At 40.3% G+C, this 13,667-nt stretch overlaps 1 protein-coding gene across 1 annotated transcript in view; it reads left to right on the top strand.

Annotated features, from left to right (window-relative positions):
- Positions 1-13,667, top strand: part of ptpn13 (protein tyrosine phosphatase non-receptor type 13) — a 260,769-nt gene that overhangs the window by 75,103 nt on the left and 171,999 nt on the right. The window contains exons 5-6 of the mRNA XM_072253123.1: positions 1,503-1,688; positions 3,585-3,663. Of these exons, the coding sequence (XP_072109224.1) occupies positions 1,503-1,688; positions 3,585-3,663 (265 nt within the window). The remainder of the gene's footprint in view (positions 1-1,502; positions 1,689-3,584; positions 3,664-13,667) is intronic.

The following is a 13,667-nucleotide window of genomic DNA, read 5'->3' as shown; positions in this document are numbered from 1 at the left end:
TGGGGGGGGGGGGAAGCAAGTTGCCATTGGAAATTGAAATACTTGTGGGGAGTACTGAGGAATAGAAGGCTCCCTGGAGGCAGCAGGTCAGGTCAGTAAGGTAGTTAAGAAGCCGTTATGAATCAGAGTCAGGTTTAATATCACCGTCATATGTCGTGAAATTTGTTAACTTAGCGGTAGCAGTACATTGCAATACATGATAAAAAAATCAATTGGAGTAAGTGTGTGTATATATATATATGTATATTAAATAGCTAAATTAAAAATAGAGCAAAAACAAATAATAAAAAGTTGTGAGGTAGTGTTCATGGGTTCAATGCCCATTTAGAAATCCGATGGTAGACTAGCTGTGTCATAGGGTACAACAGGAGACTTTATACAGCTTTACAAAGCATTAGTTAGACCACAGCTGAAGTACTATGTGTAGTACTGGTTGCCACAATACAGAAAGAACATGATATCACTGGGAAGTTTGAAGAGGAGGTTCATCAGGATGGAAAGTTTTACTTATGAGGAGAATCTGGAGAGGCTGGGTTTGTTTTCCTTGTAGCCCAGGAACAGCTAGGAACCTTAACACTAGTGTTTGGTGGGGTGAACTGGATTTAGTCCCCTGTTCTGGAGGGGATGGAAGATCAGATCATGGATAGTGATCAGATGGCAAGCAGGGAAGTTTGCTAAACTGGGAAGAGGTATTCATATTGCCTGTTTAAATGCAGTGTTGTAAAATTGTTTCCACAATGCAGTTCACAATTCTTACAAGTGGACCCCTCGTGACTTTATTAGTCCAACATTTTTTGGTGGGTATCACTGTGGAAATAATGAGCTGACACCAAATCTTCTAATTTAGTTAATTGGATCTGACATATTCATTTCTGGAAGTCTATTTCATCATATTCTTGTAGCTAGAATCATAATTCGCTTATTTTGGAGTTATAGATTCTGGTTCTTATAATAAAGAGCACAGCGATGATCAATTCTCATTAACAAAAGTAAGTTGCCTGTTGAGTGTCTTTTCATCAAACTGTCTAATAATCATTTTGGCCTTTTATTACATAGTTTGTAATTCAGTATCAAATGCCTGACCGGAGTCAGAATTTTAAGTTGTGCAGGAAAGGAGATTGGGTGACTAAGTTCAAAGGGTAATGAAGTGTGGCTTGGGAAATGACAGATAAAGGGAACACAGTGCAAAGTTATGGGTCTTGAAATTATTTTCTTATGTTCCAAGAAGTTCTCTGAAAGTTGTAGTAGGTTATGGGCATCATAAGAAACAAAGTTGCTGTTGTTGAGATGGGATTGTTTTATAATTCATCTTTATAAAATTGCCCCTGCATACTTTTCTAAACAGAAGAGCTCATTCCTTTTTTCCATAACCTCCCTGGCAGTGAAGCAGCATGCTTGAAAATCCTTTTGTCTGTTGAACTAACACTCTTCAGATCTGAACTGTGCTCCATTTTAAAAAATAAATGCAACTGTATTAATCTACAGTTTTTCTGTTTTTTTAGCCAATAAAACTTGGGGAACACCTGAATAGCATATTATTAAATATGTGTGAAGACCTGATGTGCACAAGAGTTTCATTGAGAACCATTCTAGATGCTTGCAGTGCTCATATCCGGAACAGTAGCTGTGAACCAGCTTTCTCTTATGTCAAGCAGCTGGTTAAACTTGTCTTGGGAAGTTTAACTACTGTAAGTACATTAATGAAGTTCTATTATTTTGTACATTTCATTGTTAAAATCTCTTGACCTTGCACTCACCTTCTTAAAAATGTGCTTGTGAAAAGTCAGATATAAAATTCTTGACACAAGAGACAGCAGATGCTAGACTATGAAGCAACATGCAAAGTGCCAGAGGAACTTTGGGCAGATGAAGGGCCTTGTCTGAAAATGTTAACCATCCATTTTCCTCCATAGATGTTGCCTGGCCTGCTGTATTTCTTCAGTGTTTTCTATGTTGCTTGATATGAAAATTTTCTCTATTTTAACTTATTTAACCATCTCCTCCTGGTGGCTGGGGTGACGGAAAACAAGGACTATCAGATGATTCACTTCTCAGTGCCCCTTGGGATAATGCTCAATTTCCTCCCCGAATTTCAGTATGAATAGTCCATCAGCAAAATGGACATACTCTCTTCACTGGAGAGAGTTCCAAGAAAAACTGAGGCTGTAGCATTATCTACTGTATACTTTTGACTTTAGAAGAGTTTTAGTTCTGTAATCCAAGATGGACTATGGAGAATTCTTCCCAAATTTAGCTCCCTTCAGTTATTGGCCTTCAATCTACACCTGCTATGTGTTGTTATGTCAGCTGTGATTCTAACCATTTCATTCACCGCTGACCCATCCCAGTACAGCCTGATATCAGGCAGGGCTATCTCATCATTGCAGCTTTGATTTCCTTTCTCAAGTCAGTATTGCGCTTCATTTCCAATGAGCTTTCCATTGGAGTATACAGGTGGAATGGGAAGAAGTTTAACACAAGTTGCCTCCACTCTGGAACAAAGTTATTCCAGTACGAGTCTTCCATCAGCAGTGTGTGGGCAACATATATAAAAAAAACACAAGCTTGGAACCTGAGTCATCATTAACACAGTGACTGAAGTGAATGGGTTTTACTTTAAACATCAGAAAGACACAGATCCCATTCCAACTTTCCCTTGCTGCATCACACCACTCCCCAGACAATAAAATACACAGGATCCTACAAACCAAGATCACTTTCCAAAGATTGGAAACCTCTTCTCTATGAATGCAGACAGTAGGTGCTTCAAACACTGAAATAGAATAGTTAAGACATCTTTGCAAAGTCCTCCAAATACAGTGTCAGCATCCCAACCTGGTCCAATCTTCCCAGCACCAAGGTTTAATTATCCTCAGCCAGCAACAATGGGTGGGCCATATTATCCTCATTGTTCCCACTAAACTCCTGAAGTGTTCAGCTGTCAGAGTAAGATTTCCATGAGGAGATTGTTCGAAGATGTTTCCAATGACCAGTGTAGTAACATTGGAATACCTGGTCCATGACTGCTCAAAATGGAAAATGAGCATCTAAACATCTCAAGCGAGGATCACCTGGGGGTTGAGTGAAGCAACAGAAACTGAGCTCAGATCATCTCAAATAATCCTCATAGCTCTTCCACCAGGCACCTCTTCCCTCACCTGTAGTAGAATGTACAGATTCTATGTAGAACTCTTCAGGCACCTCAATCTGCAGAAATAGTGTGGCAGCAAGATGTCCTTGACCTTGAAGGTCCACTGGAAAAAAATGATTAATGAAACTACACTTCTTTTAAAAACCACGGTTAGTCTCAAAGATGTTTAATGAGGGAGTATATTCCAACGCAACATATGGAGACCTTATTCAATGAGAAACATCAATGATTTTACTGGTGTGTCGGTCGTTTTTGTTCTTTCCTTCCCAGTGTGTTGCCTTTTAAGATACTGGGTATTAGTTTAATGACAAGAAACATAAATTTTCATGTTCCATAATAAACCAATTTTATTATAGAAATTTAACAAATCTAAGTTACAACTGATCAAAGAGAAAGTGAACTTTACTGAAGTGTAATGTTTTATATGTTGTAGCTTAATCAGCATCCAGTCAGCAAGTTGGATCGTAACCAGGAAATTCGGGATCGACTAAGGGGCAAGGGTTTTCCATCAGGTGAGTTGACATAAAGCTCAGCCATTGAACATGTTGAGAATAAGGCTTGAGTGCAGCCAGCACCTAATATGCTGCTGAACAAACTCAATCCTGGTTTGTACTGCAGTGTTCTTCAGCAGCATAACTTGGTAACACATGAATTGAATCAGCTTTTGGACATGAATTGTGCTTATCATGACACGTAGCTGTCTTCTTCCCTGAGGCAGTGAGCACTGCCTGCCATATTGGCTGGAGAATTTAATAAGTTTCAAATTAATGAGCCCTGCTCTGGTAGTTGGATCTAATTGTAAAATTGTCAGCCTGACACTTGAATTCCCATATACAGTAACGCATCGTACAAGTCAGGAAACTGGATGATGGGGTGGTAAGTTAGATTAGTAAGTATGCAGATGATACTAAGATAGGTGGTGTTGTGGATAATGAAGTAGGTTTTCAAATCTTGCAGAGAGATTTAGGCCAGTTAGAAGAGTGGGCTAAAAGATGGCAGATGGAGTTTAATGCTGAAAAATGTGAGGTGCTACATTTTGGTAGGACTAATCAAAATAGGGCATACATGGTAAATGGTAGGGCATTGAAGAATGCTGTAGAACAGAGGGACCTAGGAATAATGGTGCATATTTCCCTGAAGGTGGAATCTCATGTGGATACGGTGGTGAAGAAAGCTTTTGGTATGCTGTCCTTTATAAATCAGAGCATTGAGTATAGGAGTTGGAATGTAATGTTGAAATTGTATAACGCATTGGTAAGGCCAAATTTGGAGTATTGTGTACAGTTCTGGTCACCAAATTATAGGAAAGATGTCAATAAAATTGAGAGAGTACAGAAGAGATTTTCTAAAATATTGCCTGGGTTTCATCTCCTAAATTACAGAGAAAGGTTGAACAAGTTAGGTCTTTATTCTTTGGAGCGTAGAAGGTTGATAGAGGTATTTAAAATTATGAGGGGGATTGATAGAGTTGACGTGGAAAGGCTTATTCCATTGAGAATGGGGGAGATTCAAACAAGAGGACATGAGTTGAGAGTTAAAGGGCAAAAGTTTAGGGGTAACATGAGGGGGAACTTCTTTACTCAGAGAGTGATAGCTGTATGGAACGAGCTTCCGGCAGAAGTGGTTGAGGGAGGTTCAATGTTGTCATTTAAAGTTAAATTGGATAGATATATGGACAGGAAAGGGATGGATGTTTATGGGCTGAGTGCAGGTCGGTGGGACTAGGTGAGAGTAAGAGTTCGGCACGGACTAGAAGGGCCAAGATGGCCTGTTTCTGTGCTGTAGTTATATGGTTATTGGAAGAGCACTATTTAAAAGAATTATCTTATCTCACCCAGCTACTGGTTTGTTCTGATGTATTACTTTTCATCTTTTTTTTTATTGTTGATCATTTTCTTATTGAAAAACTAAATTGAATGTTCCTGGTTGAACATTTTACAGCTTGCTGTAGGGACCATCTGAGTACTCTTCCCAATGCAGAGACATGGTGCTGCCCACATTTAGCTCAAAATATTAATCATTGTCACCATTACCATTATTATGTGCCATGTCATATGACGTGGGCGATCATGGTGACCATGAATGTTCTTGGCAATTTTTTCTACAGAACTGGTTTGTCTTTGCCTTCTGGGTAGTGTCATTACAAGATGGGTGACCCCAGCCACTCTCAGTACTATTCAGAGATTATCTGCTTGACGTCAGTGGTTGCACAGCCACAACCAGTACGTGTACCACCTGCTCCCATGGCTTACCTGCCCGAGTACTCCTGAGAAATGGATCATAATTGCTACAACTAGGGAGAGAGAATCTAGAACACAGAACAGAACAGCATAGGATCAGGTCCTTCAGTCCATGATGTTGTGCCAAACTAATTATATGCCTGACTAAACAACCCCTTCTGTCTACAGAATGTACATTTTCCTCCATTCTCTGAACATTCATACGCCTGTCCAAGAACTTCATATTGCCTCTATCATACTTGCCTCCAGCACCATAACTCCAGTGCAATCCAGTCACCCATAACTCTGTGTGAAAAGAAAACTTGCTCCACATATCTCCTCAGTGATGAACTTCCATTTTTTTTGTGGCAGATGCAATGCCTTGATTTGGCCTGGTGGCCTGACACACTTGGATGTGTAATAGTGAAGTAAGATTATGAGGTTGATTGGGCTATAATCAATGCAGCCCATCTAATGCAACTGCTACTGTGTGATCGGGAATCTCCGGAGGGAAGGCCCCAAATCCTCGGCTTTGCCTATTGCCGGGGCCGGGGTCGAAACGCTCGGCAGAGATGGTGCTCGGTGTCGGAGAGCTGGTCGGAGGCTCAGAGATTTCGGACGGACTCGGAGTCGGACTGTGGTCGGATGTTTCCAGGATGCTGCATCGGCAAGTTGGCGGCGCTGGAGGTTCACTGTCTGCGTGAGATGATGGGACTTTCGAGAGACTTTGAGACTTTTACTGTGCCATGGCCTGTTCTTATCAAATTATGGTATTGCTTTGCACTGTTGTAACTATATGTTATAATTATGTAGTTTTTATCAGTTTTTAAGTCTGTCATGTGTTTCTGTGATACCATTCTGGAAAAACATTGCATCATTTCTTAATGCATGCATTACTAAATGACAATAAAAGAGGATTGCATGACCTCATAATCTAATCTAATACCTGATCAATCAATTGCATTATAACCAATTTGCATTACAGTAGAACAATTTGTAAGTGAAAAGGAGGCCAATATTTGCCTCCTATACAGGCATGAGTAGCTTTGTTTATGTTATTTTCCAGATCAACATACAGAGGAGACTAGATGTATAGGTGGCCTCGCTTTATAATTGCTGTCTGCTTTTGCTTGTTTTTGGCTTTTTTCAGTATGAACAATGAATATTAGCGAGGATGGTTTTATGAACTCTTTAGAGAAGATAGCTGCCTGGGTTTAATCATGTAGACCTTCTTGCTCAGAATAGGAACCCAGAGAGAAAGAATGCCTAAGGAGATGTGGTGCATTACTCAATGGGAGATGTGGGAGATCCCTCCAGGAGGGGGAAAAATGGCGTTTCAGGTATGAAATGAGAACAAATAATTTGGAAGTTTAGAATCTTGCCTTGATCTGGCTTATTTTCCGCACTGGCATAAACTGTATCTGAGCTCCAAGCACTGTCCTCCATTTCACTTACATTTAGTGAAGTGTGATTAATGGATTAGGGATACTATTTGTATCACACGGGCTATAGGTATTGGTTATAGCACGATCACAATCTTGTAAACCTGTTAAGATTTGTGCTTTGAAGGCAAAAGCCTGTTCTTCTGTAACACAATTTTCTAAACTAGAGGATCCTTAGGAAAAGAACTATTGAGTTATATCAGAACTACCCATATTTCCTCTTTTTTTTGAGGATCTAGATATCACCGGTTAAGGCCAATGTTTAATGCCATCCCTAACTGTGCTTGAGATGGTGAGGTGCTCTCAGTGTTGTGGGGGAGGGAGTGTCAAGATTTAGACCCAGTAGTGATAAATGAATGAAAATAAGACAAAAGGGTGGATGACTTGGTGATGATGGAATCCCACAGGATGTGGTGTTCCCATGCATCTGTTACTCTTAATGGTCTCAAGTGGTAGTTGCAGCTTTAGAAGCTGCTGCTGGAGTACCCTAGGTATGCATCTGCATTACATTTTGTCGCTCGTACACACTGCAGTTGCTTTGTGCCAATGGGGCAGGACATTCATGTTTAGGGTGGTGGATAGAGTGCCAGTCAAGCAAGTTGTTTTGTCCTTGGTGGTATCAAGAGAATGCATGTCCTGGCATTTGGAACAAAAAAGCAATGTTGGAAGGACTTAGTGGGTCAAGCAACATCTGTGGAGACATAAGTTGTATATTCATGTTTTAGATCGAGACACTACACTAGGACTTGATCTGAAATTTCAACGTACACCAGATACTGCTTGACCCACTGAGTTTTTCCAGTGTTCTGCTTTTGGCCTAGATGGTGTTCAACTTCTCCTGACTTCTTTCTGTGGGCATGATAGTTACCTGGCTGCTTGAGCTTCTAATCAATCTTTATCCCAAAGGTTAACTACACCCTTCCACTGACCGTACATGTGTTGCACAGAGCATTTTGCCCTTTGAGGTGAATAAGATTTTCCTCCCTGTGCTGGCTTAGATGAGAGCCTCCAAAGCAGATTCTGAAAATCAGGAAGTCATGCCGAAAGCTCATCAGACTGGGCCATAACGTCCAAACTGCTTCCTCCAGCTTTGTTACAACTCTCCTTCAAGAGGTTCAGGTAGCCTCAAAATAACATAAGTGGCAATTAATTTCTCACTCCCCAGTGAAGTAGGTTGCTAATGAGAGACTGGGTAAGTCTGTAAGTCTGTTTCATGACAAATTGTCTGCATGAATTTCTGTGTTTTCGGGAGAAATCAGGTTTCTGTGCGAGTGGTTTACATGCAAAGTTGAAAGGAGCTAGAACTTTGCATGAAGATGAATGTGCTTCCAGTTAATCTGTTGACAAATTTTTGTGTACAGGTTTAGAAAGGACATGTTGACAATTAAGTGTATGAATACAGAAGTTTGGAATGGTATCAAGCCACATCTAATTTACTAATCAGTCATAAAAAAAAATTGCAAATGTGAAGAAACTGCCCAATTATTCTGCAACATCATTATAATTACAATTATTCGCTGAATGCCATGTTGTTCATTATTTTAATTGAAAGTTGTTTCAGTTAATTTTGCTCATCTTAACACTTTATATGAAAGGCACTGTGTGAATATACTGTATAAAGGACAAGCAAGAGAAAATCTGCAGATGCTGGAAATGCGAGCAACACACAAAATGCTGGAGGAACTCAGCAGGCCAGGCAGCATCTATGAAAAAAAGTACAGTTGACGTTTTGGGCTGAAACCCTTCAGCAGGACTTAATAGTCGACTGTACTTTTTTCCATAGATGCTGTCTGGCCTGCTGAGTTCCTCCAGCATTTTGTGTGTATGATACTGTATAAAGGACCGTTTATGTAGTCCAGTTTTCTCACTGAAAAAACATACAATAAATTTAAATTGGTGGTGTGTGAAAGCGAGATGAGATGTGGAATGCATTTAATTCTCTGCAAGCTGCTGCTGAGAATAGGCAAGCTCATACGTTCGGACACTATCTGAAGAGCACAATATGTGGTTTTTAATTAAGTATCTAAAATGTTAAAGTCAGATGAGATCTATCATACTATCATATTTGAACAGATTGCAAAAGTGCATTTAGAAAGGATTTGTATCATGGAAGTGTTAATGTATTAAATACTTTGAGGGAATCTATGGTTACGTAAATCTGTTAACACATTGGAATGGATTACTCACAATTGTTGAGCAAAGTCCAGTGTCTGGTAGATTAGAACCATGTGACATTTTATTTCTATTTTACATTTCTGTTGCATATTTCTTTTTTCAATCTCAGTGCTTATAATGTCGACACATGGGTGGTTCTTTGCGCTAGTAGAATTAATTGCCATAAGCATACTTGAATACGGTATTGTTTCAGTGTCTAAGGAGCTCTGGCCTAATTACCAGAAATCTGGATAACACAAAACAGGTTTTAATGCACATTATAGTAATAGAAAAAAAATGAAAAAAGTGAAAAATACTGGAAGTACAGTGATGTTAAGATGGCCCAGTATTGGTAGAGCAAGCCTTGTATCTACAATGGGTATCATGTCATGCTGATTAACATGGTGAAATGCAACATGCAGTGCATTGCTAATTGGCCTTTTTTTCATTCAGTTATGTCATAATTGAGAAGAAAAACAGGAAATTAACAAATTTAAGCAATGTACAGAGGTGTTTAAATAGTATCTCCTAAAAGAGTGAATAACCTCACCCATGAGGTAGCAATTGTAATTTATTGAGATTTAGTGTAACAGAAATCATAGTATTTTTCATCTTATGCACATATTCAAGAATCACAATGAACTCAGCTGTCATTCTGATTTAGTTGCTTTCCTCTCCATCTTTCGCAGAAGTCATTGGCACAGAAACTTTGACCTTCGCCCATCGTATCCTTGCTGACCTTTTTTACCTATCTGGACTTATTCCATTTTATCACATTACAACTGTGTCCTTTTATGCTTTGCTTACTTAAGTGTCAGCCTAAATGCCTCCTAACAGTGGTAATCAGATCTGATTTCACTACCACCTTTTGCTGTGTGTTTCAGATGTCAACTACTTTGCGTAAGGTAAACTTACTCCTGAGATCCTCTAAAACCCTTTAACCCTATGACTTCTTGTTTTTGATCCCTCTACAATTGGAAAAAGATTTGGAATAAGTATCATATCTATGTCCACATTTAATTGTACATAATTCTATCAGGTCACCCATTAGTCTCCTCTACTTTAGAGAGAATGAGCCGAGCCGATCCAATCTCACCCCGCAACTAAAGTTCTTCCACTACAGGCAACATCCTGATAAACCTTATCTGCACTCTCTCCACTGTAATTATCAGAACTATACACAACAATCTAGCTACTACCTATCCATTGGCTTGTAAAGTTGCAAATCTGTTGATGCATAACTGCATTGCTAGATCCAGGTCAAGCCAAATCATCAAGTTCGCTGATGACGCAGCAGCGGTTGGCTGATGACACAACAGCGGTTGCCTCATCAATGATGACGACAATGAGATGGCAAACAGAGAAGTGGTAGAGAAGCTGGTAAAATGATGCGAGCATGACAGCTTGAGTCTCAATATGGACAAGACCAAAGAGATGATTATGGATTTTACGAAGATGCAGACTGACCACGCCTCACTGCACATACACATGGAGAGAGGAGCACCAAGTTTCTGTGAGTTCATATAATAGACGATTTCACCTGGATCCTCAACACCACTCTTTGGTCAAAAAAGCACAACAGCATTTCCACTTCCTCAGGAGATTGAGGTGAGTGAGGCTCCCTCCCTCCAATTTTAACAGGAGCACCATGGAGACTGTCTTGGCCCACTACGTCACCATCTGGTACGGGAATTGCAATGCATCTCACCACTACAAAGGATTTCGAAGCCTGCTGAGAGGATCAGCAAGGTCTCACTTCCACCCATTAGAGAAACTAACCAGGAACGCTGTATACACGGGGCCCTTAGCATTGTTAGTGAGCCCTCCCCATTCGTCCAACAGTGTCTTTGAACCCCACCATCAGGCAGGAGATACCGTAGCGTTCGGACGAGAACTGTTAGGGTGGGAAACAGCTTCGTCCTCCAAGCTGTAAGGTACTGAACTCCCTGCCACCACCCACATCTCATCATGTTTGAAGTGCCAGTAGCATTATAGTGTTTACTTTTTAACATATGGTAAATGCATCTTATTATTTGTGGTAATATTACTTGATGTGTTATGTGTGAATTTACAATGCCTTGTAAAAGTATTCAGTCCCTACACTTTGTTCACATATATGAGTATTACAACAAGGGATTTTTGATCAATTTAACTGAGAATTTTTATTTATGAATCACATGCTCCTTTTTTCCACAGTAGAAGTGAAAAAACAGGGAAATTATAAAGCATGAAAAACTGCAAATTCAAAACCTGAAACATCAGCAGTACAGAAGTACAAGTATTCACCCCCCCCCCACCCTTCGGAAATGTTCATGTTTTATTGTTTTACAACATTGAATCACACTGGATTTAATCTGGCTTTTTGACACTGATCAACAGAAAAAGACTTTTGTGTCAAAATGAAAGCAGATCTCTACAAAGTGATCTAAATTAATTACAAATATAAAACACAAAGTAATTGATTTCTTAAGTTTTTAGCCCCTTCAAGTCAGTATTTAGTAGATGCACCTTTGGCAGCAATTACAGTCTTGAGACTGTGTGGATAGGTCTCCATCAGCTTTACACATCTGGGCACAGCAATTTTTCCCCATTCTTCTTTACAGAACTGCTCAAGCTCTGTCAGATTGCATTGGAATTGTGAGTGAACAATCCCTTTCAAGTCCAACCACAAATTCTCAATTGGATTGAGATCTAGGCCCTGACTTGGCCACTCCAGAACATTAACTTTGTTTTTAATCTTTTCCTGTGTGGCTTTGGCTTTATGCTTAGTGTAATGACTTGCTGGAAAACAAATCTCCCAAATTGCAATTCTCTTGCAGACTGTATCAGATTTCCCCCCAGGATCTCCCTGTATTTTGTTGCATTCAATTTACCCTCTACTTTCAGAAGCCTTCCAGGGTCTGCTGCAGTGAAGCATCCCCACAGCATGATGCATCCACCACCGTGCTTCACGGTAGAGATGCTGTGTTTTTGACGATGTGCAGTGTTTGGCTTATGCTAAACATAGTGTTTAGTCTGATGGCCAAAAAGCTCAATTTTGGTTTCATCAGACCATGGAACCCTCTTCCAGCTGACTTCAGAGTCTCCCACATGCCTTCTGTCAAACACTAGCCGAGATTTCATGTGAGTTTTTTTTCTTTCTCTTTGCCACTCTCGCATAAAGCTGCGACTGGTGAAGCACCTGGGCACCAGTTGTTGTATGCATTTTCTCTCCATTCTCAGCTACTGAAGCTTGTAATTCCTCCAGAGCTCTTGGTGGCCTCCCTTCTTGTACGGTCACTCAGTTTTGAAGATGTCCTGCTCTAGGACAGCTGTGCCATATTCTTTCCATTTCTTAATGATTGACTTAACAGTACTCCACAGCATATTTAGTGACTTGGAAATGTTCTTATTTCCATCTCCTGACGTGTGCTTTTCAATAACCGAAAAGGCATCTCTGAGGCATTCCACAAGTTCTCTCTTGGGATCCAGCATAAATTTGATTTTCCCAATCCATCTGCATATTGAAGTCCCCCACGAGAAGCAAAACATTGCCTTTTTGACATGTTTTTTCTATCTCGCTGCAATTTGTAGACCACATCCTGGCTACTGTTTGAAGGCCTGTAAATACCTCACACAAGGGGCTTCTTACAGTTGCAGTTTCTTAACCCTGCCCACATCTTCTGATCCTATATCACTTCTTTCTAAATATGTGGTTTCATATTTTTACCAGAAGAACCACTCCTCCTCTTCTGTCTTCCTGCCTGTCCTTTCAATAGATTATGTATTCTTGAATATTAAGCTCCCATCTACAATCGTCTAAATGTTCAATGTGCAATTTATAGTAATTTATAATAAATAGTGTGGACAAACAGGACAGTCAATATAACATAGAAATACATTTGTGTCAGCATGAATTAATCAGTCTGATGGCTTGGTGGAAGAAGCTGTTCTGGAGCCTGTTGGTCTTGGTTTTTATGCTGCGGTACCGTTTCCCTGATGGAGGCAGCTGGAACAGTTTGTGGTTGGGGTGACTCAGATCCCCAATAATCCTTTGGGCCCTTTTTACACAGCTGTCTTTGTAAATGTCCTGAATAGTGGGAGGTGCACATCTACAAATGCGCTGGGCTGTCTGCACCACTCTCTGCAGAGTTTTGCGGTCGAGGGAAGTACAGTTACCATACCAGGCAGTGATTCAGCCAGTCAGGAAGCTTTCAAAATGACTGCGTGATACCCACAACCTTTTACCTGTTGATCTCTAAATGCACTATAAGATCATCCAGTTTATTTTGTATACTGCGTGTATTCAAATATAATACCTTCAGTCCTCTATTTGTCAGTCTTTTCAGTTTTGTCCCTCTTTTACACTGCAACCCATCCCACTGACTGCAATTTTTCCCTATCATCTGCCTGTTCTCCCTGACAGTCTCAGTATACACTACCTCTGCTTGTAAACCAACATCCCCATCTTCAGCCCAATCACTCTGGTCCCCATTTCCCCCTGCCAAATTAGATTAAACCGTCTCAACAGCACTAGTAAACCTGCCCACAAGGATATCGGTCCCCCTTGGGTTCCGGTATAGCCTATCCCTTTTCTACAGGTCATACCTTCCCCAAAAATAGATGCAATAATCCATAAATCTGAAACATGAGCAATACAGATAAAATGCTGGATGAACTCAGCAGGCCAGGCAGCATCTATGGAAAAGAGTACAGTCGACA

This window comes from Mobula birostris, chromosome 3 (genome assembly GCF_030028105.1).
Source record: "Mobula birostris isolate sMobBir1 chromosome 3, sMobBir1.hap1, whole genome shotgun sequence".
In the NCBI taxonomy this organism is placed as follows: domain Eukaryota; kingdom Metazoa; phylum Chordata; class Chondrichthyes; order Myliobatiformes; family Myliobatidae; genus Mobula; species Mobula birostris.
This window is presented reverse-complemented; position numbering and strand designations above follow the sequence as displayed.